The 27353-nt window shown below is 38.0% G+C and overlaps 1 protein-coding gene across 1 annotated transcript; it reads right to left on the bottom strand.

The window, feature by feature from the left end:
• Nucleotides 1-26239, bottom strand: LOC140232322 (growth factor receptor-bound protein 2-like). The gene is made up of 8 exons (XM_072312452.1): nucleotides 25786-26239; nucleotides 22324-22421; nucleotides 21774-21902; nucleotides 20111-20243; nucleotides 7183-7233; nucleotides 4125-4169; nucleotides 2764-2820; nucleotides 1-1876 (listed from the first exon to the last, which is right to left on the bottom strand). The coding sequence occupies exons 1-8, from the start codon at nucleotides 25861-25863 to the stop codon at nucleotides 1679-1681; spliced, it is 789 nt and encodes a 262-aa protein (XP_072168553.1). The 5' UTR covers nucleotides 25864-26239; the 3' UTR covers nucleotides 1-1678.
• Between the last annotated feature and the right edge of the window lie 1114 nt (nucleotides 26240-27353).

Genomic DNA, 27353 nt, shown 5'->3' with positions numbered 1-27353 from the left:
TTCTTTTTTTTATTTATTTTTTTTTTTTTGCAGATGTCACATGAACTGTCCCTAGAAATTTGAAATGGCTCAAATATCCCATCAGAATCAAAGCTTTGAATAGGGAAAAAAATGAACGAAAGCAGGCAAAGAGGGCAGGTGAAAGATAAATGATGCCATATAATAGGACATTTTATTCATTATGTGCCTGCCAACTCTTCCGCCACCATTTGGACGCACACTTTTTTGAACTCTTACAATCATGGGACAACAGAAAACACCTCAAAACAGGCGAGTAAATCATACAGATTCCAAGCATTCGACTCATTTTATGCTAACAATAAAGCAGGACCCCAAAGTGAGGAGTCTGTTTGACACATCTGCATTTAAATACATAGACCAAGCCTCTGGAAAAATCCCACGTACAATGTGCAGAAGTTTACGAGGATTCTTTGTGATGGGAAGCTTGCATACAAATTTGAATACCAAACAAACAATGTGCATACAAGACCGAGACCTTTCCGCCATTAGCATGATTTGCATATAATCGGGGGGGGGGGGGGGGGGGGAATAAGGCAAACAGGGTGGGGTGACACACCCTGTTGAAGGACATTGGTAGCAATCTGTTACATAATGGGACAACTGAAGAGCCTTGTTCCCATGTTATACCACACGGACAGGAATATTAGATTTTGCTCACAGTGCAGTCACAACTTTTACAGGCCACCAACTACTTCAGGACACCAATTTGGTGTGTAAGGTTGACTTATACCTTGAAGAAGAAAAAAAAATAGATTATATAGATAGATTTATATTTTTAGATTCCATGTCAAGACGACCTTTACTCCTACGATCTCATCCATAACTGTGGAGTCCCAACACTTGCCATGATGAGGAAGAGCATTGTTTACATCACAAGTTTACAGGCATGCATGTCGCGTTTGTATCACGGGGAGCTTTTCACAGTAACCATGGCCATTTTCATGCTTATGCACAGCTGTAGGTGAGCAAAATTAGATTGAGACTACACCAGCTCTTACTCAACTTTCACTTCCCATCTTGTTATAGTTTTGTTCGACCGTACGTTTGTTTCGACCGTACGTCTGTTTCACCGTATCTATCCGGTGAGAGATCAGACCATGTTAAGGTGAGAGGAGGTCATGCTATGAACCGATACTCTCAGCGAGAGTTGTACATGCTGCACACTTCTGCTTGAGACCTCTCAGCACTCTACGAGTCTTTAAATTGGAATTCAAATCTGGTCCTCGGACCAATCAAGCTGTGGCAAATCAGTTTATCCAGGTTATCGGGCGGATGTGCACAGTTTGGCCCTCGTCTGTACATGATACGTGATTAACTTTTCGCAGTTCTGATATAGGCAAAATAGTGCGACTCCAAATCATACATTGAAGAAACAAAACAGCAGCGCTCTTCTCAGAGTTGAAGAAAGACGATAAAAAGAAGGAAACATGACCGTGACCGCATATTTTCCTTATCTTTATCTCCTCCCTTTCATTATGTTTTGCATGAAATTCAGAGAGGGAGCAATTCATCCTTGATTTTGTTCCCTCCCATTTCGCTCTCATTTTTTTTTTTTTTTTTTTTTTTTTGGTGGTGTGTGTTTTGGGGGGTTTTGCTTTCTTTTTAAGACCATAACCGATCTGCGAAGACTCAGCCGCCTTGTCTAGCCTCCCGCCTCCTAGTAGCCCCCGGGGAGTTTGCCCTCGTGTATTGTGATGTAGTTCTTTGGGAAGATGCCGCAACGGATCCCCGCGGGCGTCCGGATCTCGCCCTCCCACCACTCGGCGTGCGGCTGGGAGATCAGGTGGATGATGTCCCCCTTCTTGAATGACAGCTCGTTGTCGACCTCAGAGGTGAAGTCATAGAGAGCCTTGCACTGCAGGGAGGTATAAACAGAAAAAAAGGGGGGAAGGGTCAGTGGGAAGAAGGAAGAGAAGGGGGTACACTGATCTTTTATACATGATGGAAATTGTGATAAAGACACATATCTATAATCAAATATATGCAAATTTACAGATGTAGACGACTGGAAGTGGTGTTCCAATGGCGAATCCAGAGGGGGGGGGGGGGGGGGGCGCACACCGGGCACGCACCCCTCTTTATTTTTTGTTCAAACAAAAGAAATAAGAAGAAAAAAATGGGGTTTGCCTGCGCCATCCACCCCCCTTTAATTCTGTAAAGGCACCTCCCCTTTATGGAATTCCTGGATCTGCCCCTGTGCTCTACGTGGTCTCAGAAGGAGACCTCCATGGTTAATCAGTTCATAGCACTGTATATGGACTACTAACTTGGTGGAGATATTGACCTCTAAATGTACTTTAAAACAAAACAAATCAGTTAACCATCATTGCACTTTAATTGCACTGATCCGACATTGAATCCTGAGCATTACAGTTGAAAGGAGAAACATGATTTCTGATGATTTCTCTCACTGCCAATACCCACACAGAAGGACTATGGTAAATTATCATCCCTGTAGAATCATCATAACAAACATTCTCAAATATGCAGATAGGCACTCACCCCAGTACCCTTCTCTCCAGCATCATGAATGACAATGTTTCAATTACATCATCATACTGAGGATACTGTGAATACTGTAGTAACCTACAAACTTTCCAATGCAATTGTTGTTCATTTTTTTTTCTATTTTCTTTAACATTATCCTGGAGAGAGCAGCAATGCTCTCGGTAGTTTGTAACTAGATATAGCGCTATATAACAAATTATTTATCATTTAGGTTTTACCTTCCAATCTACTTACTTTGCAGATGCTATCGTCCCTGTGCGGCTGGGCTCCTCGCATATTCTGTTGGACAGGCTGAATGAACAAAAGTAATGTTTTAAGACTCTCTGCTGAAATGACAGCCCAAAGGTGCTACAAGATTACTAGCCCTCTTAACCCATTCCAGAAGTCCTGGGCGGACTGGCTGCAGAAATCATCGTCTTTGTCACCATTACATTGGCACCTCTAAACGCCGCTACATATCTTGCTATGGACAAAGATAAGCTGGAACTGGTTGAATCAATAAGATCTATGCAAATTTGCCAATTTGAGAAAGATACAGACACTTTGACAGTGTGAAATATATTGCAAACTGAACATCAGTTGTCAATTGGGCAACTGAGAGTTATTTCGCATTCTGCAGCAGAAGAAAAAAAAAAATAGATATGTACAAAGGGTTAAATCTGCCTTGTACAACACTAACAAAAACAAGGAATTTTAGTTAACCAAAAAAAAGAAATAAAAAACAGTAATAGTAATTTACAAACAGGTTGCAGAACTGAACCGCAAAATGTTGGTTTTTATGACTTCATGGTCAATGGGAGCAGTCAACAGTAATTATCAGGAGAGAAAATGGTGAGGGCATTAGATAGCTAGCTGTGTTGTGACACCTGCCAAGCTATACCACAGGTTGTAAAACCAGTCGGGTACACCAATAGAGCACATGATATGCAACATCAAATTTGTTATTTGTTTTGGTGTTGATCATTGAATATGCTAAAGTGACAATAAATATAAGGTCATGATGTCTCCACAGCCTGATAATTTATGATTGCACAGAGGTTAGGACATTCCACTTTTTATGACCAAATGTCTTTTGTTGCTTTTTTTCCATCCCTCATAAGAATTTGGAGGGTTTTTCTCTTTCAATGCATTTTGTGACTCAAACTTTCCTGGTGCTTGAATGTGACTCATTCTGACTCGACCTTTACTTGTGTTCAAACTCATGCAACTCGTTATCAGCCGCAACTGCACACTGTAATTCAAGGTTTCACTAGAATATTAATGTGTTGGTTCTGAGAGAGGTTGAAATGGGTCACAAATTGTATACGGCACACTATATTCATTCTATTTTTTTTTTTTTTTTTTTTTTTGGGGGGGGGGGGGACCGAATCGGGACTTCAAGATTTAGCAAGTGATTAAATTCACAATTGAGAAGTGAAGTAACGAACAGAAAAATGTATGTGCATGTTGTATTCATGTTGGGATTAGAGTTAATATTTATGCATGGCATTAAATTTGCAAATAGCATCCAACTAGCAAAATTCTAGAAATAAAAACTTCGCGAAATATATGGTGTATACAGTACTCCGCTAATTAGGACTTGAAAGGTAGGTTACCTTCATGCCATTGTCTTTGTGTTGGTGAGCTGCTCCTGGCATATCCTGTCAAAGAAAAGGACCAGAGAAAGATCTTTAAATGGTGGAAAACGTGCACTATATGTCAGAAAATAAAGAATTAAATACATAAATGTCCATGTTTATATTTGTAAATAAATAAATATATATGCAAAGTTGGTGGGGTGACAAGACTTCTTTTCAAATCTCTGAGTTTTTTTTTTTTTTTTTTTTTTGATTAATTGTCAGATAATCAGTTAAGTGACTTCCTGTCCACATCCTACAGGCCTGTCTGTAGCTGTCTTACCCCAAAAATAAAGCCACCACTGAATGTCAAAGGAAAGGCAATCCCATTTGATGCAGTGTTTTGGCTGCCATGTTTTTTGCTCTCCTGAACATTAGACATTTTTGAGATACAAAATTTTATCACCCTAACAGTGATGTTTATAGCACAGGGCTCAGCATTAGTGATTTACCTGGTGTCCCCAGGCCATTAAAAGTTGATGTTCAGCAATCGAATTTTCTTTTGGGGACCTGATAAGGCAGCTAAAATCCAAAATGAGTTCTTACATCTCCTATTACTTTGGGCCACTGCATTTGTCCTTTTGGGTCACCAAAATTTTAAATTCAAAGATTTTAGTGCAAATGGGGCACCAAGGAAGAAAGTTAGTGTCAAGCCCTGATATATACATGTACTTTTTTTTTCATTATTTTTATCACACACATAACATGCCAATCATGTGACAACAGTAAAAATGAAATTGAGAGTCCAGTTTGTAACCAACCAACCGAATGGCTGTATGATTATTTCAACAGTGTGAAGACATTGCTATAACTCTTTCACTTTCAAATAAGGGCAATCTAGTATGAGTTTGCTCTCCAAGGGGTTTCACTTTTTCAATCACTCTAAAACATACACACAAGTTCTTTCAGGGTTTCTCCCACTTACATGCATGCATGCTCGAATTTTAGTGTTACTTTCAAATGTACATCTGTAATACAATGTGAATTCTATCAGTGGATATGCACTCATGTTTCGAAGGAATCCACTTCATAACAAAGAACTAGAAATGTTGCTATTGTAACTGGTACAAACTGCACATTTCCATCTTATGACATTATTTTCCCATACCTGTAAGTCTGTTGCAAATTTTAACAGTATGAAACAAAAATTCAAATGGTTAGTACAAAATTGAAATATGTTTCAAACCCTAGCACAACCCCAAATGTTTTTAGTATTTATATCTTGAACCAGATTTCATTTGAGCATTTTCACTTGACCTTTGACCCTTGTCGACATCTTTCTTCAAATAATCAGTAAAGTTGGTAATATCCGATTTTCATGACGATAATTTGAGCTATTTTCAAAATACAGGGAAAGATAGAGATATTTTAACATTAATCATTCAACTTTGACCCCATGGCCCAAAACTTTTCCTCACAGAATCATGGTGCAAAATATCTAGTTCACTTTAGGGTACTGTACGAGCTGAAATTTTCGCGTACAGATATTTTCGCGAATTGCTACTAGGAGAACATTTTCACGTGTTGTTAATTTCGCGGTTGCGAGGTCTAACTGTACTTATCTATTCGCACGTTGTTATTTTCGCGGTTCAAAGGCGATTCGCGAAATTCGCGAAAATAAAACCACCGCGAAAATTTCAGCTCGTACAGTATGCACTGAGTAATTGTCAAGATATGTAGAAAAAAATATAATTTCAGCATCAAAGAGCAGATTTTTGGATTTTCAACCGACTTTTATTTTATGACCCACTCAACAGAATCACTGCCAGGCAGTACATGAATATTTAGTTTCGTGCAGATAAAATGAGCCATTACCAAGATATATATATATATTTTTTTTTTTGCATTTTCATTTGATCTTTGACCTTTAAACTTTGACCTCATGGCCCAAAACTTGTCGACATCTTTCTTCAAATAATCAGTAAAGTTGGTAATATCCGATTTTCATGACGATAATTTGAGCTATTTTCAAAATACAGGGAAAGATAGAGATATTTTAACATTAATCATTCAACTTTGACCCCATGGCCCAAAACTTTTCCTCACAGAATCATGGTGCAAAATATCTAGTTCACTTTAGGGTACTGTACGAGCTGAAATTTTCGCGTACAGATATTTTCGCGAATTGCTACTAGGAGAACATTTTCACGTGTTGTTAATTTCGCGGTTGCGAGGTCTAACTGTACTTATCTATTCGCACGTTGTTATTTTCGCGGTTCAAAGGCGATTCGCGAAATTCGCGAAAATAAAACCACCGCGAAAATTTCAGCTCGTACAGTATGCACTGAGTAATTGTCAAGATATGTAGAAAAAAATATAATTTCAGCATCAAAGAGCAGATTTTTGGATTTTCAACCGACTTTTATTTTATGACCCACTCAACAGAATCACTGCCAGGCAGTACATGAATATTTAGTTTCGTGCAGATAAAATGAGCCATTACCAAGATATATATATATATATATTTTTTTTTTGCATTTTCATTTGATCTTTGACCTTTAAACTTTGACCTCATGGCCCAAAACTTTCCCTAGAGAATCTTCACCTGGTAATATACACTAACTGAAAATACTTTCAGGCATTGTAGAGACATCCATGGGGAAACTAGTGAAAATTTAAGAATTTAACCTTGAGCTTTGATTTTTTTTTTTTTTTTGACCTTGAGTGTGTGTACCTGTAAGTTGATAGGCTCAAATTTGTAAGTTGATAGGCTCATACATACATTGTACATACATATGCCAAATTTCACTTGCATACCACAAACAGTAGAACCAAGTTCAAGTGCTGTTTACAACATGGTTAATGCTATCATACTCATTCATCAAAAGACATTGTAAACTATTGATCTAACATGCCTACACTGTACACTGATACCAGTCATATCTTAACTGGGAGCATCTACACATAGATATTTCAACAAAAAAAAAAAAAAGATTAAAAACACCAATAAATTAAATTTAAAGTGAATATCAGTCTCTAACAATCTTAACTGAGCCATAACTCAGTACTGAACTAGAGAAAATTCCGGCAAGCTTACCCCTAGGCCGTTGTTGTCGAGTGGAACACAAGGGTCTGTGAGCTTGATCTCCTACAAGTAGGAAAGATGAAACAATATGAAAAAAGTTATCAAGCCTGCCTGTTGATGGTGATTCTCAACAGATTGTATCATTGTCTTCCAGCTGTTATTGATCAAGGGTACAAAAAAAAAAGCATGATGTACCGAGGCCTTGAAATAAATTATCCATGGTACTGTACTGCTGCAGTGTCAACAATAGATATTGAGAGTTGTGGCATGAACACAACTACCAGAATATACAGTCAAGATATAACACGCACAAGAAAGTTAAAGGTCATCCACATTTGTTATCCAACACAGTACAAGTTTTCAAATTTCACGCACCTGCCATCGAGTTATGCCAATACGCTCACAAACCTGCACATTTTCATCCCAAGTTTTCTTGGCGATTGTTTAATCCTCACAAAAAATTGTGGTACATGTACTTTCATTGACAGGCACAACAGGTTTATTTTTGCATTTTATTATGCATTGGCTTATATGGGCACTTCACACTTGCCACTATCAAACCCAAATCAGTTTTTCCAAGTTGATCATTTTCAGTCTGAATGACTTACTGCATATCGGTAGCCATAATTTACTATGCACACACCCACCCATCTACACACACACACACATACACACACACACACACACACACACACACACACACCAACACAGACAAGAGTCAGTAATAACACTGTGATGTACACTAGACAACATTACTTTTTATGCGATAATAAAAAATCTTCATTTTGGTCAAGTTTGGATGGATTATTGAATGCTGATAAAAAAAAAACAACAACTGAAGTACATGTACACTATCAAAGTACACTGTCTGAGCACAAAAAGGGCTATAACTGACAGAATGTTGACAACTTGTATTATGAATTACTTGTATGACCCCCTCTGCCATTGATGAATCCTGCCATGTTTGGTCAAAATCCAGCTGCAAATTGTCAGAGGATGTAAATGTGACAAATGACAGAGAGGCACAATGGGCTACTCAGGATGCACAACGCATGCTGGACACTGGAAGGCGCACATTGGCAAAGATCGCAATCGCAACACTGACCACTGCCTAGTGGGTCAGCTCGTCCAAGGACGTGGGATAGTTAACTCTGTACTGATCTTATCTTTCTACACCTGTTAGTAATACACATGTGACCACATTACTCTGAAAGTATTTTTACATAGGATAAAAAACAACAAATACACTTCAATATGTGAAAAAACAACAAAAAGAGTAAACCTTAGGGCCACATATCGAATGGGTGAAGACATACAAAGTGTAATATTGTCGCAAGCTAGAAGGATCCAATCAAAAACATTCCAGTGATACAATGCCCCGATAAGCCTACAAAACTGTAATAATATGCTTTTAAGTTGTCACATCATTAAAACATTAATGATAATAACAATACTGTAAAACATGATATATTCGCGGCATGAAATTTTCGCGAATTGGAGCCGACAGCCTTTTTCATGGCATGAAATTTTCGCGAATTGCCACTGGCGTTCAATGCATGTAGTGTAGACAAAAACTTTCGCGTGCATTTTAATTTCGCGAATTTTGGCGCTCGCGAAATTCGCGAAATTAAAATGCACGCGAAAATTTCTCGTTTTACAGTACTTCCAATTTGCAATTTGAAATTTGCATTGCATCATTTCCATGAATAAAATGGTCAAGATCCACTCAAGATCCACTCAAGGATGAAAGAATAAAGATAAGATACACAATGGTGAAAGCTTAAATATTATGAAATGTAAGGATTTCAACTCATGAGTTCTTTAGATGTCTCTGCCGATGATGCATATTAGTAATGTACTAGAGTAAGTCACATCAACACATATGTCTTGTAAATACAACTGTACTATTCATGTAGGATATATATAGTTCTATATTGTACACATACGATGTAATAGATGAACGACAAGTATTTATACAGTGTACAGTCATTCATCTTCACCTGGCAAAGACAACATACCCAACCCTGATGCTGAATGGACTGTGTCCCTTGTGGGAATACATGACAGTGTGTCATTTACATTAGAGGGGAAATGCATAGGGCAGGAATGCCCTCAGAATAAGGGGACCTGGAAACGAAATTTGCATGTCAATCATTTTTACGTCTGTGCACAAAAGGCCATTTGTATCAAATGCACTTTGCTGTCTAGAAATAATTAAAAACCTGGGGGTCTGTACCTAATAAACTTTAAAGTACATTTGTGGCATTCATATACCATTAAAGCCAAAATACAGTTCTCATATGTAGGCAAACCTGTCAATTTTTTATCAAATTTGTACACATATGAATATAAAATGTTTAAATAATGCTGTCAAATAATACAACTTCAGTTGTGTAATAATAACAAAAATGAGAACTATTAGCCAAAAAGCTGTGCCAAAAGTAATACAATCTTAGCGCTTACCAGATCATGGCTGCTACAGGATTTTTTTATTTGATTATCAAAAATAATATATCGGGTCATAGCGGTATCCACTGCACGCGAGTCTGCATGCAATTCAATACCACTGCCTGGACACAATTCGATCAACGCATGCTAGCGTCATTCTATATGTACTATACTGAACAGGGTGGGTGCTTCAGGAATAAAAGTTGGCATATCGACTGTCATTATTTTACACTTTTGATCTTGAAATATTGCCAAACAACTCAATGTCTCACAAGTTTGTTATTTTTTATTCATTTATTAATTTTTTACACACACTTTTTTTTTTAAAGGAGAGCTTTACGATATATTGCAAGCAAATTCCAAATTCAGGAAGATGAATTTTGAGCCATTCCGAGTACTAAGTTTTAGCTTTAAACACTTCCTCTTTAATATGTATTTTGGCTCCCTGCTAAACATTGCCTCATAAATTCCTGGTATCCTTACTGCATACACACAGAGCAAAGAGTCTACGAGATTTGAGAACTTGCTACCAAATGATATAGCATGCATGTGCACACAGACTGTACAACCCATCCCATATCCATGCGTATCTGTTAGTTCAGTGTAATGTATGCTTGTATGCAGACTTTGTGCAGCCTGTACTTCATGTGCACATGTACATTGTATAATGTACATTGTATTGTATAAAATTTTTCAGTATGTATCATATGTACATATGATGACATAAATGGTATCCCGGGGTACCAAATAAAAATCAGCCATTTTGTTGAATTATTATAATTTTTTTTTAAGGTTGTACCCTGGGTGCCAAAAAGTGGGAAATCATTTTAGTGCTGGAGCTAAGCGCGCGCTAGCCACTGCACTGCAATACACTGCACTGTACTGAAGCACACGCTATTGCTAGCACAGCGTACCATTCATGCATAGTGTAACATGCAGTGGCATGGGAATGACTATGTACTTGAAGCACACACAGTGCATGCACTTCTCTGCAGCTGTCCTCGAGTAGACGTGAGGTGGCGCTACACAACGTGGTACCCCGTGTGATGCATCATGTGAACATGTGTGCATGCAGCATGCATGCAGTAACTCTCTACCCTTTATTGTAATAAATGGTCTACACTGTACACTGTCTATCAACTATAGTAGGCTAAATGTACTTCTCAAAGATAAAAATTACCAGCATGATACATATTTCATTAATTTGTATAAATTATGCTGTTATATGCTGCACTTATGCATAGCTCCCATATAAACAGCAGACCTGTATGGCAATGTGTGATTTATACCCTTCTTTAATAGTGACCTGGACAATTACTTTGAATACGTGTATAGGCCTCCACACAAGTGAAAGAAAAAGGACGATATTACACGTAGTTTAACTGACAAATAAGATCTATAGATACGTAAATGAATATTCATAAAAAGCATTCCTCTTAGCTTTAAAAACAATAATTTTAAATCATATATAGTACAAAAGACAAATCAATGACGTGTTGGACCACTGATGCAGAGTAAACTGCAGTCCCCCAAATTTTCCTAATGTTAAAGGGGTACAAGTTCAATTCTCTCAGAACAATTTCTAGCTTATTTGACACATCTGATCCATAACAATATCAAATTACTGGTGATCAGGTGGTCATAAAATGTTCTAAGGACTTGGCAAGTCAGTAATGAAACACCACTGTATGTGTTACACAAATAAAACACATGCACATGTATCAATTACATACACACACAAGTACACAAACAAACACATACACATGATCCAGAAAGAAAGAACACTATGTAGTGTGTCAGAGAATTTGACCCATTTACAACATCTTAAACATGCATCTATCGTTGGGCCCTACTGGTGAATTGTTCATATACACTATCCTCCCGAGTGTTGCTTAATTCCTTGGGGGTGAACCCCAAAAAGAAAGAGATAAAAAAGTAAGATATTACTAGTATGCAAGCTCACTACGTTCAAGCCAAGAATGACTTGCTCAGTCACTTATATAGGAAAACAGAACACCAAAACCACAAACACTCAGCAGATACGAACATGTAATAACAAGGAAGTATCTCTCACTCTCATTCCCTCCACTTTCATCACTCGGTACAGAGGTCTGGGGCTAGGCTCGTAATAGAGCTGAGACTCTGTCACCGTTCCAGACACAGTGGAATCGCATGGAATGTCAAACTGCTTGACTGCACTTGCAATGCCCACAGAATGATCAGTATTTCACACGAGGGAGTCGCTGTACCATTGTGTGTCTTTACTGATATGTGCGACATGATATGATACCTGTACGAATGCAGCGTACCTGGGTTTTTGCACTTCGACGGTGTCCACAGAGAACATGTTCTGAAATGAGCCAGCAAACTTCATTGGATGAAAGACGTAATGGAGAGTTTGTATTGTATTTGTGGATATCGCCACACACATCAAACTGAGGCAAAGATAATCACCATGTGTTCATTTTGACTCGTTTGGTGTATAATGTGCGTGTGCATTTCTTATTCCTGTTAACCCTTACTTCGTAAACAGAAGAGTGAACTGAAGCAACATGACAATGCTTTGAAATAACACCATTCTTCAACAGAATGCAACTGTACAAACAGTCCATTAGCTTAAGCTCTACTATTAAGTAATGACATAGGATTGAACCCATTGCAAAACCCTCCAAATCACATCAATGTTCAAATTGACAACCAAGAAAACCACCTCCCTTTTCCTAACCCCCACCCCTTTTTTCGTAACCCCCACCCCCACAAAATGCCTTCAGAATGCATGACATCTATAATCAGAAACTGAGAAAGAATACTGTACTTGAGAAGAGGAACTGGAAGTATATCATACCCACAACAAACAACCAGATGACTGAGTCATTTCAATTATAGTTTTCATTTACACATGATGATTGTCTTGGTCCCATATATTGAAAACTGTGTCTTCTCTTCATAACATTCCATTTTCAATCCACTGATTGACATACATGATGAAGAACATGTATTAGAATTTACTCATTGAGTGGGTTGAATGGGATTAAGCCTGTATTTCTCGTCCAGGAAGTAAGTTTTTAGTGCTAAATCATACTGAGTTTTGATGTTCATAATCAACATTCTGAGACACTCCTCAGATGTATAGATTTACATACCTTGTTATGGTCTGCTTATCTATTTGTATAAAATTGCAGATAAAGAATACAATGGGCGTGGCCGAGAGATCTTCTACACTCATAATGAAACCAGTGTATTACAGTGGGAAGTTTTGAACAATTCCCAAAAGTCCTGCATCATCCAGGAATTGCTACAGAACTCCACCTCAAACAAAACTCAACAGACTTTCAAACACATTGCAAAAATGACTTGACGACCAATTCCTTCTCGCTAAGGATGTGTCGTAACGCATCGCGATACTTTTCAAACCTTGCCATTTGTTCATCATGCATCCTGAATTCCCCATAATCTATTTGGCTTTAGTACTACATAGCCCCTACTTGTACAAGTACTTAAGCATTCAAAGAATGCAAATCTTCTCCAGGAATATAGGGTCACTATTGCACAGAATTGTGCATTTGTCCTGCACATTTCACCAGAACTCATAACTTTTTGAGTTACTTCAGTTTGTTAGGAAACACACAAATAAACAAGCAAATGGCAGAAAACAGTAACCTTCTTGACAATACTTTTCCCTTCCATTTGGTTGATTTCCGAACTAAAGGTGAGGGTGTTTTTTTTTTCTTCCTGTTTTGTTTTGTTTTTTTCCCAGATGGCTTTTGTAAACAGTTTTCAAGGCATGCATTTCTCGTGTTGGGGAGGCTGGTGTGCAGTTGCCATTGTGAAACTGAGCAGCTCTTTGAACGCCCTACAATGCATTTTGGCAATGCTACGATCTACTGAATCCTGTGAAAAAAGGGGGCTGGATTCACTATGGCAAGAATAGCACATGAGTCACTTCATGACTAAGATAAATGTGTTGAAACAGAGCAACGTCAGGTGATAACACACACACACACACACACACAATGCAGAACTTGTGACTGGACACATGTATCACATGTATGTTTCAGTACGATATCTCGTAAGAATGCATAAATTTCATGCACGGATGGTACATTATTGTGCATCATTGTAGTTATATGTATCTTAAATCAAGAACTAGAGCTGCACAAGTTATCAAACTAAACAGAGGGTGTCTTTTAACACGTTGACATTCATGAATTGAATATGATGTGCATCGCAAGACCGACAAAATGTTACCATATCTATTGTGCACCTACTGCATATCAACATTCTATACAATATATATTCTAGCCCAGCACATAGCAATGTGCAATCTGCAACATACTAAGACTACCTCATCTTTGGGAGGATACAACACAAACTCATAAATGCCTGCAATATGCATTGTACTGCTTCCAGGGCAGCTGTTTAATATCAAGATCTGACACACTGCACTGGCCAATTAATCAAGCACTTGTACCCTGGAGTTGGTTGGGTAAGCCATTTGGTTGTTCATTCACTTGTGCAATACTGCATACAGTACTCTCTGGGCAAAAGTCATGGGTTATGTATTTTCAGTCAGTTGTGCATGAAATTCCTCTTCTTTGATGCTGTGCTTATGCGGTAAGTTTATGGTAAAATAGATAATTCTTCACATCTCACATTGATGTCTGGAATGCACACATGTTTAATATTTGTATCAAAGTACAGTATTCTACCAGCATTATTTTACCAGGCCAAATACACACAATTGCTTGTACATGTACAACTGATATACATTGTAACTTGTACACTTACTGTTCTGCAAATATAAAGACTGGGTGAGCAAAGGTTTAAAAGGAACTAGCTGTGCCTGAATAGCTTTGACAGCTGTACAATCATTTATTTATTTCCATGCAGGAGTAAACCAAAGAGCTTAGCTCTTTGAGTAAACAGTATGCTGCTCTTGCACATCAATGCAGAAAAGGAGTTCAACACTTCACTGTGCATACCATGTCCTTTAGAATCAACATGTTGAAGGTGAACTTACATGTACACTGTGCTTCATTAGATGCCAGTGATGGACTGTATACATACTATTATATAGAAATCAAAGAAAGCTATGAAACTTATTTATATTTTCAATAATTCCATAGTAGGTATGGACTTTTTGACTACATGGAAAAAACAACAACAGAAGTAAATCAATATAAACAATACCTGAATAAGACTTCTGAGGAAAATACGTCATAATCTTATCAAACTTCCACATTACATTTACATGAGTACTACAGGTACCACTGTTTTGTATTAAAAAATGACATATAAAAGTTCCACTACTTTCCTACATTTCATTTTTCATTTTCATGTTCATGATCAATAATCATTAATTTGCTTTTGACTGAGTGTATTCTGTTTCACAAAATTCGATTCCAACATGGAGTGGCATCAAGGATCCTGTTTCTTTTAATTTGTGTGATGCAAACTTCCTTCCATTGCTGTACTTGGCCCCCGCCCTCCCCCCACGAAGGTCAAGCAAATTACTTGGAGGTCAACTAACTTGTATCCTAAACTAGTCCCCTTGTCTCTTCCTGCAACATTTTTTTTTTCTCTCATATTTTCACAACTGTAAACATGGAAATATTCTGAGTACATTAATTTGTGCATATTTTGTGCTACTTTTGGCTAGCGCCAATTATAAAACCGAAAAATATCTTCACAATTTTCTCTGCACATTTTGAACAGGTTGACAATTGCACAGCACAAATTCAAGAACCCGCCAAAATGTTTTTGAGCCTCTCAACGCGAAGAATTAATCACGCCAAAATATCAACATTAACAGTAATTGAATTGAATAAAAGGATCAGGCATGTAAGAGAATTAGACAAAGAATATGCAGAGGAGACAGACAGACATACATAAAGATACAATACATAAAGATACAATACATATACTAGTATCATACATATGTACACAATGTACATTTATGTACATACAGTGTACATGCATATAGTGTGTGTGTGTGTGTGTGTGTGTGTGTGAGTGTGTGACTCTGTGTGTTTCTCCCTCATTCATAATCACCCATTTTGACCTTTTGATCTGAACCATCTCATTCCCCAAAACTTTCTTCCTGACCTCTGCCCTTTGACCCTTTAGAGTCTTGGCATTTAGATTCAATAACTGGAAAAAAATTGCTATCACCTTTTATCTTTGTATCTATAGACAATGCTACATGTAGTTTGATCAAGCTCCCTAAAGTATTTCAGGATACATGAATACTGTACTTTCTAACTTTATGACCTTGACCTCTGACCATTTCATAACAAATTTTGTAATTAAGACTGCCTGACGAATGAATTGCTCTACCAGTGCTCATACTTATACCAGATTTCATTGAACTGCATCACTGTAGAATTTTACATAATGCCAAAGTTTTGGCCGTAACCTTCACATCACAAATAAAAACAAAACTTACAACATAGACACACAGATCTGTCAATTCACTGCTCTGGCCAATATTATTTATGATAAATTTTACTAGTTTTCTCATGCTTTTGTGAACACAAATTTCTTAAATTAAACCTGTAGCTTTAACCGCTAACCTTCACTTCTTTTTTTTTGGGGGGGGGGGCTGTAGATCACACAATCCATACACTTTTATGAAGTTTATCATAGTCTTGGATGATTTACTGTGCATGGTACATCACAAGTTCCATTGGAACATTTTCCATGTTCCTAATTAGTGACACAGGAAAATATTACTCTGCAAGGACAGGTGTACAGGTTACCCCAAAACATGTTGCCTCTAGCACCATTACAACATGTGAAGTTACTAAATAAAGCAAAAACAAAGACCTATACTGTCAAAGTTTGCTTCCATATAAGTATGGATTACCTCCTACTCAACATGCAATGCAGGGTGTGCACATGCATGCATACAATGTACATGTGTGTCTGGATATCCTGTAAGCCACATTTCAAGGGGATCTCTGCAGTCGAAGACTAACCACAGGAAATTAACAATAAGGATTTAAAAGTATGCCATTTTTGTGGTGGCCTGTAGCACTGGATGTAGGTATGAAGGTCAGGATCAGTCACTCATTTGTGGAAATGCCATCACTTGGAAATAATACAGAAGAGATCCCTCTGACATAGTTGTCATCTCAGACAAATGTTGGTACACTGTATTCATTGTGACAGAATATCAATGTATACATCATACATTTAGCGATTCTACCTGGTAATTTTGTGCAAACCGGGACTTCCCGACAATTTGCGAGTGGTTAAATTCGCAATAATGGAGTACAGCAATGGACAGAAAAATGCCCTCGTGTAACGACAGCACATGTTGACGAGTGGGGGAGACTGAAATCCATCACAGCAAAGAACATCCCATTTAATAGCTGAACTCCTTTGTGCCTTACTCCATCCGGTTATCAAATGATTTGTAGAATTTTATGATACACCTTGTACATGTATCATTTTATTGTACCTTAAAGACATGGAAATAACTCATCCCTGATCAGTCCAGTGATATTAGTTCAGTTCAGTGGTATTAATTGCATTCACAGTCTACATATAATATACCAAGATATAGCAATGTGTTGATGTCTGATTATCGATGTTAATATGAGATATGTTGAATGATATTTTCTATGTTTTACAATGTTGACAAAATATGATGTTTTTCTGATGTTTTACATGTCATTTGAATGATATGTAGTATACTTTTTGTAGAAAGTAAATAAACAAAACAAATATTCTGACATGGACAATTTACTGTATACGCTGTTATTTTCGCGAGGGTTTAATTTTCGCGAATTTCGCGAATCACAGTTGGATCACGAATTTAACAACACGCGAAAATGTCTCCATGCGCTTTGTTATTAGAGAATTAACGTCTTGCATCAGCATCGACTCGCGAAAACAACATCTCGCGAAAATGTCTATGACCTCGTCATTCGCGAAAATATCTGTACGCGAAATTAACAGCGTATACAGTAAATGATTGAATTGGAATTGGAATAACATACATCATAAACAAATAACAGTAATCTTCAATTCTGCCTTATCGCGTAAAAGTGAAAACGTTTTGCCGCCAGCAGTCGGGTCCGTATGCTGGCCATACGCTACATGCAAATGAATTAGGTGATCTAATGCACCCACATGCGACACACGGAGGTCAAGCAAGGTCACACTTTTTTTTTCACTTGTACACTTTCAGTAATGCAGAGTTACTGTGCAGCAGGCATAGGCAGAGCATATAATGTATATCCAATAATCGCATATATAGCTATTTTTTCCTCTCTTTCTTTTGGTCATGATTAGCAAATATATTGCCACTTCACAATAGAAATGCATGTTCAGACCTTATAAATTGATATTCTTTTCCCAACAGGTAACAATCTTTTAAAAAAAAAATGGTAGTTTGGAGATAGAAGAGTGCATTGTGTTTTTAGTGCATGATATACAATAGAGATCGTGCTATGCACCAGCGTAGCGTTGTCAACACGCTGTTCCAGAAACTGAATAGTACCACCGCCATTTGAGTTTTTACAGTTATATGTAGGCTAGGGAGAATTTGAAAGCAAAGCACATCATCCTGTCACAGCATTTTCTCCTCCTACATGTGTAGGTACATCACGTGCATGTGTACCAGCCTAAGGACACTTAAAGGGAAGATAAACCCCAAGAGCAATGTGGATTGAGTGAAAGCAGCAACATTAGTAGAACACATCAGTGAAAGTTTGAAGAAAATCGGACAATCGATGCAAAAGTTATGAAATTTTAAAGTTTTGGTGTTGGAACCGCTGGACGAGGAGACTACTAGAGGTTATGACGTATGAGTGGATAACAATACCAAGAAAATATAAAGAAAATTCTACAAAAATCCATTTTTCATGAAAATTAAAAATTCCATCAACTTGATATTGACATATGTTAGGGGTAGCAATTATTCCCCCTGCTTTCTGAAAGATGCTGGTCCATTGCTCTTTCATAATTCTAGAAAAGTGAATTTTTGTTGAATTTCCTTTATATTTTTTTTGTATTGTTGTCCACTCATACGTCATATCCTCTAGTAGTCTCCTCATCCAGCAGTTTCAACACCAAAACTTTAAAAATTCATAACTTTGCATTGATTGTCCGATTTTCCTCAAACTTTCACTGATGCGTTCTACTAATGTTGCTGCTTTCACTCAATCCACATTGCTTTTTGGGTTTACCTTCCCTTTAATCTGAGTAGTCAAGAAGCCCATCATACACCAATTTTCCACTTGGAATTTGTTTCATGTGTGCTCTACTGCACACATGAATGCTGACATTATAAGAAATCATGCATACACAACCCAAGCACCATATGTACATCTGCTAGATAGGCCAATGTATTATGAATGATGGGGTGAATATATCACGGAGACCTTTCCAGCATACTAACAGACTTTGAAATGCCACACAATGATGAGAAGGCACAACACAACACTATGTGCACTGCTCTCGACCACTCCTGTACGGCATTTGAATTGTATCATTGCAACAAAGCTGGAAACACACAAACAAAGCCATACACACAAGGACACACACACAGAATACATACAAATCATAAGTCAACTACAGGGAATTATTTTCAAACTCAGTTTTGACTAGTAATTTCAGCTGATGGATAGTTTTTCAAATGGTATCCTGTACACTTCTACATGGTAGAACACTGCTATACAAAAGATAGTTGGAGTTGCAGCAGCATGGCAAATGCAAAGCAAATTGTGATGCGATACCAGGAAAATTACACCATGAACTACTTGTGCTAAAAGTAAGTTTTATGTCGCTCACACCACTTAGACAAGCCAATAATATGAAACCAACATTTCAAGAGGGCATGTACAGCAAGAACTAGAACCTGTACAGCCATATCAGTCTCTACGTCTACAGTACTTGGGTGCTGGGTATGCAAAGTACTTGTAGTTGTCTACGAGGGCAACTTTATTGGATTACATGTAGATGTTTTGGATAGGTAAAGCCCACTTGTCTGCAAAGCCCATCTTTTGAAATTCTGTAGACAGGTTAATAGCTTTGCACAATTCTGCATGTTAACCTTTTGCAATCATCACTTGAATAGGACAGCGACCTTCAATTTACAGAAATTTGATGGCAAAACCATCTTTCCCACTTGTCCCTGGCACAACCTGTACAAACAATATTAGGAGTTCAGACTAAACACCATGGTCAATTGTATTATTCTTGGTTATTTTAAGTACATAATGTTCTTCATATAGATTGTTTTTTGCTTATACAGATGTAGATATCTGAACATCTAGATTTGCTGTACAGTTCTGGCAGTACTGTGATACATGCATGAAGAACTTTTGCCCATGGCTGAGAGCAGTTTTAGTGTGTAATCGGATACAGCTCTGTGAACAGTCTGCACGTTTTGCTGTTTGGGAAATCTGTAAAGAAGTACATGTACAGTAATATCACTATGATAGTTAAATATCAAAGTCATTTGTAGAATAGATAGAGTCCCTACCTGTGTCCTGCTGACGGAGTTCGTTCTGTGATATTCTACCAGGTCATTTAGTGAATTGAATTTGACGACCCACAGGAAGTACTTCCCTGACTGATCTGTCAGGATCTTGAAGTGTTGAATGGCATTCTGAAACCTGCAGTGGTTGAAACAAATAATGATAATAAAAGGACAAACAGAAGGGGGTAAAAAGATATAATGCCAACACTGGGACAGCACAGGGATGAAATTGAGTATTTAATCTGGGTATGGAATATTGTAAAACCGGAAATATTTGCGGCATGAAACTTATGCAAATTGGAGCCAACAGTCTCTTTCGCAGAATGAAACTTTCGCAAAGTGCCAACCATGAAAAACCATAAGTATACTATATACATGTGTACTAGTAATGCAGGGATTCGCTGAACTTTTGCGATCACTTTACATACATGAATCTCGTCTTCACTAGGAATTCGCGAAAGTTTCTTGCACACAAGAAATTCTAGGGAGTGTTTACTCCTTAAAGGGATCGTATAGTTTTGGTTGAGACCTAATTTCAGGTTTCTAACATTTTTTGGTGAGATGATGAGAAACCTCTTATGAAATATGAAAGAGCATGTAATTCTATGTGGAATTCAACGTTTATTTGATGAAAATTGGTTTTGAAATGGCCGAGATATCCAAAAAAGAGCGATTCTAGTAAAGTGTGGGACCCACACTTTATTACGATCGCTTTGTTTTACTTTGTTTTTGGATGTTTCAGTTATTCCAAACCTGATTTTCATCAAATAAACTTTGAATTCCTCTTAAAATGGTATGCTCTGTACTATATCATAAGTGTTTTCTCGGTACCTCGCAAAAAGTTAAAAGCCCAATTCTCATCTCCACCAATACTGCACCATCCCTTTAAGTGACATGCTTACTGAGGGAGCACCAAAGCCAAAGGTGGTCTCGTATACAGAGGACTAGGACAATCACTAACAATGGCAACTTGGGTGGTAAATTTGATGCAGAATTCAACTGATATCATAGACTATTTTGTTTAACTTCAGACCGACTTTGGAGGTACAGTTCGTTCTTCCTAGATTCTTCTGCCTCAAATTCACCACACCAATCCAGGCAATCTTCAGACAAAATGGGGTGTGGGGGCTCTCAAAGTCTTGCGGATGAAAACCACTGCCCTTCCCACACATTTGTCCCTCATTGGCTCAGCTCAAAACATGGCTAAAACAGAACAGAATTTAGATGGAGAAATCAATTTGTAATTACTTTGTAGAGGTGCACAGAAATACTGGTAGAAGTTGTAATGCCACCATGACATACACACTTGCAGGGACCTGTTGTTTTTTGCTGTGGAAGAATTTGTACTATCAAATTCTGAGGTCATGCGTATTCAGTGGCGGATCCAGGGGGAGTGCACTGGGCACGCACCCCCTTATTTTTTTGTTAAAACAAAAGAAATAAAAAGAAAAAATGAGGGGAGGGGTGCATACGCGCCCCCCCCCCCCCCCTTTACGTTTGCAAAGGCGCCCCTCTTTACAGAATTCCTGGATCAGCCCCTGGTATTGGAAGGTGTCACTATCAAGAGCAGCTTTTCTGTGAAACAGGGTCATGAGGTGACCTCCGGCATGAGAAATCAACAGTGCGTGAGAAGCACTTCGTTCCACAAAAATCTGTGAATACTCACTTGACCGAGAGGGAAAAATTTCCTGGGTCGGGGTTACTCTCCGAGTCTCTGATCATGAAGGCACCGTCACGAGGCATGGCCATTAGATGGTCTTCTGCTAGCTTTCGTGTAATCTTTCCAACGTACCATCTACAGAAGATATTGGGGGGGGGGGCACACAGGATAAAAAACATAATGAATTCATGTTGCACTGTGTGAGTAGTATTGGTGTCCCAGTACATGACTATCCATCTGATAATTAATCCATGTGAAAGGATTATAATCATTACATAAATATAGCATAAAACACATGGTGTATGGAATACGATATGAGATGAAGACGAGTTCTTCAAAATGCCCAGAAATGTCCATGCTGGCAGCTGTTGCGTGCTGGATAAAGTAGTAGGCCTACTAGATGTACCCGACTTGATTTGCTAAATTTCTACCCAATCTTTTGCTCTTTTTGTTTTTTCATGGCATTCATGGTGAAAGGCTTATATTGGTACACTTTGCAATGTAGTTTTTATATAATGCTATGCCAAGCTGTGTACCTGCATCAAAGCAAACTTACCCATGGCTCCTTTCTACAGTGACATAATTCTCTGGTATTAAGCCTTGCCTGGCACCCAAATGAGCAAGTAGCCAGTGTTTGTCTTCTCTTCGTATCACCTGCAGAAATGAAAACAATTGAAATTCACAAGAAAATTCTATCATTAACAAAGCAGCCACGTTTCATTTAAGTTTCAACAGGCAGACTTGTATGTTCACAACAGCTGTGGTATTGAGACAAAAGAATTCTAAAACGGTTTAAAAACGAACATGAATTCAAGACATTAAGTGTAAAATACTAAGTACAAGTACATGTATGTATGCATCTCCACTACACTGTACAACATTGACTTTTATCTTTGTATTGGGTAACCACACCTATATTGGCTCATTAAATGGAATTACGATGTATCCTTCAGCAAACAGTCCAGTGTTAGCGATATGCCCTGAAAACCATATCAAATGTAACATTCTATTGTAAAAGTTTTAATGGATGCAGATTTTCATTTCTGCTATCAAGTGTGCATGAAATGAACTGTTCAAATATTCTTATAAAATATAAAAATTGTCACATCAATTGCAAAAAGGCAAGTGGTTAATAGACAAAAGGTCTAGCGTAAACTCCTGATAAGTATAAACATGAATTGAGGAAAAATACGTACTTCCCATACCATATTGCTTTTGGCCCAGTGTATAGTACCAGTACTGTACAGTACAAAATGTCACAGTATCACAAGTGTTTATATTCCTACCATCTCTACAAATGTACATGCCCTCTACAAACGTATATGAATTCCTCATTTTAAAAACCATTTAAACAAAATGTAGTGCACTGTCTAGACAGACTTAAGAGTTCTTCACATGACCAGCAGACTCAGTAATGCAAAATATTGTCAGAGAGGCCAGGTGAAAGATGTTAGCCGCAAGGAACACGCGACAGCCAAAGGCTGCAGAGCAGGCCAGTGGTCATGGTATTGAAACTGAAATAGCCCTGTATACGAAAGTGAAGCTTGTCAAGAATCTATTATCATGATTAACACTTCCACCATAGCATAATGTGACAAAAATAATACATGTCCATCTTTCTAATGTTTCACTATACGCAGTACATGATAAATGAATACTAGGCAAGACTGTCTCCTTATACTCAATTCAAGAGCTGATGGTAAATACTAATTATTCTCAAGGCAATGATACACACAGGTTATTAATAACAGGGATAAGCAAGAGATATCAATACGTAAGGAGAACACTGTAAGCACCACACTTTCATAAAAGTTACTTTGTAGCCCGATGAAAGTCATGTAGAATAGGAAATCTAAACTCATTCATCGGAAAAACTTCCTCACAGTTGTATGTCCCCCCCCCCCCCCCCTTATCTTGCCATACCACTCTACCCTCCCCTAACCTTGTTAGCCTGTATGCATATAGATGCATGCTGTCCCCAACATGCCAAACGCGCGTGCATGCATGCATCCGTGTGTGCTAACACGGGTAGGGTTGTACACATGTACATGTAGAGTGGTACAACAAAATTAGGGGGAGGAACATAAGTCTATCAAAAATGTCATTTCGAAATGGAAAAATCATAAAGGAACCTACTGTAAAATTAGACATTTTTGTGCATATGAAACTTTCACAAATTTCATGAGCCAAAATCCATGAAATTACAGGCAATGCATCCAAAAGTTTTTGTCTAGCAATGCAATGAATGCCAGTGGCCATTTTGACGGTTTTAAGGCGTGAAAAAATGCCGCTGGCCCCAATTTGTGAAAGTTTCATGATGCGAATGTTTTTGGTTTTATAGTAAACTCTCAGAAGAAGGTGGCTCTCCCATACAACACCTGGGTTTGGTGTCTAACTTTAGTCTTTATGTGGACATCAAGAAATTCTGACTTTCGGGTAGCCCGAAAAGACGCCGTGCAAAGCATGGCATACCGCGACTGGGCTGTATATACCGGTAGTTATCCTTCGGGCTTTACATGTACAATTGTACAATGTACTGGTAATCATAAGAAGACATTTGATTTGTATGGATCATTTGTACGGATCATGTCCGGATCATGCGAGTTTACAAACATGCACAGGAGAGATTATGGAATTTGTAGCAAAAATCCTGTGATCTCATTAGCCAAGGGCTGTGTGTTGATTTTTACCGGCCACATACTGCCTCACAGATGACAACAATTGTGAACATACAATTGTATTCAATATCGCGCACTTGTAGCAAAGTAAGAAAGGTTTGTGTACTAAGCAAGCATTTAATATACTGGATGCATAATTTTTGTCTATGGCAAGCCAAAAGAAAATGCAACCAGTAATTTGCCATCAGGTTCCATGCCATGATCAAAAAATGCCTTTTTGCCAGGAAAACTAGCTGTCCCCCATTCTATAAAACATATGACGGACATGTCTTTCTGCACGTCAGAAGGAATAGTGTGCATGCACCATGGTCCTCCAGAGTTTAGCCTTAATCCATTATTCAGCTTTCGCCTCGTGGGTTAAGCATTCCATAATTACCTTTAAGGTGTAGATTCTATGCACACAATTCAAGAACCCAATGACGCACTCAGACCTGCGCATCATTAATGGGACTGGATGACCACTACTGACAATCTCCACTGTGACCACTCTTCCTATACACATGTCCACCTGTTGCTTCGGTGTAATCATATATCTTTTTTTTTTACATTTTACATTTTGGCTTGTAAAAAAAAAAAAGAAGTCTTCATAATCATGTCGTTACAATATTTAGTAACATATATTTAGAGGATCTACATCTAGATAACGTTTCTACAGTACATCACTAGATTAAACACTTCCTCTAATGTTAGAGTCTGTATGTTATAAAGGTGCATGGTCCCGGTAACTTTTAGTCAAATGCGTACGCGGGCGCACGGCGCAAGTTTCCTATAGAGACCTATGCTATTGACTCCTCTTTAGCGCTTATGCTTTGGCCCACTTCCCCAAGTCCGAAGAAGTCCGATCCACTGTAGTCAGTGGTCTGATCACAGTTCGGCTCATGATTCGGCTGAAGGGGATGACAGCTTTAGCAAACTTCTTTTGTGACGTCATAATAACAAGCACATATGCACGCACTCTGGCATTCTCTTACTCTACAGACTGCGCGATGCGCTGAGAAGGCAACATTACTTAGCAACACCTACGCACTTTACTCTTGATGACAGCTCAACTTCGGTAATATTCGTATCAATGCTAACACCAACGGTGATCGGCAGTATCATCAACAGCGCCCTCTACACTACCGGGACTATGCCCCTTTAATGTTAACAGTTACTGTACTTGATAGTGTCAGACTCTTCCTTTCCTGATTTAGCACACAGTTCTGACTACAAGATCTTACAAATGTGAAGTAAAGAAAGGAAAGTTTACTAATCATGTCTATTAAACGTTAAGTATTAACATGTTAGCTCAGTCATACTCGCTCGTGCCGTGGAATGGACGAGTCGAGAACATGAATTACCTTCAGAATAGCATTTTTCTTGAAAGGAAGTTCATCTTCATCGGCAGTGCAAAAGTCATACAATGCTTTGTACTCCATCTTAATGGTGTGTAGTTGTTGTTGTTTTTGGTCAGTGAATGCTCATAATATTTTCAGAGTGCTAACTCCTCTTGTGAGCGCAGTCAGGTCTGCGTGCCAGCAACGACGATCGTGATTGAGAAGCGCTCCTCCTGCACGACACTCTATGCACACTACACACGCCTGTCACCACGTATTATAAACACGACTCCGCACCGCAAATCTGTAACAATTCCCTCAAAATCAGGCTTGTATTCTCACTCAATACGGTTATTCCTGACAAGTCCAGATTCAGTCCTATTTCAGTCACGTCAAATCGGTCGCTAGCCGTAATATCAGTAATCATCCACGACAATCTTCTTGTTTTCTTGTTTGTCTACTTTGAAACAAAACTTCGTATAAGAACACAGTCTGTAGATCACATAGACAACAACGTTCACTACTTGGTGTGTAGAAAAAGATCGGTCACACGCTATTTCCGTATTTGCGGAAATAAGGCGCGCGCGTTTATAAGTTGTCGTTGTAGTTTGATTCCACATGGGTTCGACTAAAAGGTTATCCCCGCGTGTGTGAACATAGAACATGTGCAGCGGGCGCGCATCAAACTGCAGATTTCGACACACGTAACAGTTTGACGGCAACAGATGATGGCGTGTACGTACTCAATATTATTCTACCTTTTGAAGGAAGTGCATAACAAAAAACAATAATAATAATAATAATAATAAATAAAATATTTCTCATTACTTCTTACTTCTTTGACTTCACAACGGAGCTCTCTGTCTCTCTTCCCGAATGATTGGACAAAAAATAAAAATGCGCTGAAATCTAAGTTGTATCCAATTTTCTGATCCATGTCGACGCAGAAAACGTAGTACATGTAGTCTGTTGTATACCTATTTTTTTTTAACAAAGTAAAATTCCACATCATCACTATAAGCAAGTTTAAAGAAATACATAAAGAAATTTCAACGAAAAATAATAAAATTATTTACTGTTTTACCCCCCCCCCAAAAAAAAAAAACACAGTAGTTTTATACCTACACATATGTACTTCTGACGATGATGCCTCATTAGTCTCCCATTGACCTAAACGCTCAACTTTTTCACCGTATTAGTATTTCATATTCGATCTGTGATATGAAATAAAAATAAATCAAATAGAAAAAAAAATAAGTCATCGGCATCAAAAGTTTTGTTTTGTTACAATGAACAGATAAGTAGGCCTAGATTCAAATTTGTTTTTCAGTTCAGTTCAGTTTTATTTAAAACTTTCAATGAAAAAAAAATATAAGCAAGACCAAATTATACAAAAGTGATTACAAATGAAATCGTAGGTAGGTAGTGCATTGTATATAAGCAAACTATGTCATTAAAAAATGTACATTACATTTTCAAAATGTTCTGAGACAGCACAGGATTAGGCTATGCCTTAGTCAAAGCCGGGGTCCCCGTACGGTTCGAGTTGAATATAAATGGTATTGCTTCAAAATCATTACAAATGTATTACA

This window comes from Diadema setosum, chromosome 8 (assembly GCF_964275005.1).
Source record: "Diadema setosum chromosome 8, eeDiaSeto1, whole genome shotgun sequence".
Lineage (NCBI taxonomy): Eukaryota > Metazoa > Echinodermata > Echinoidea > Diadematoida > Diadematidae > Diadema > Diadema setosum.
The sequence above is the reverse complement of the archived record's forward strand: the minus strand, read 5'-3'. Positions and strand labels throughout refer to the sequence as shown.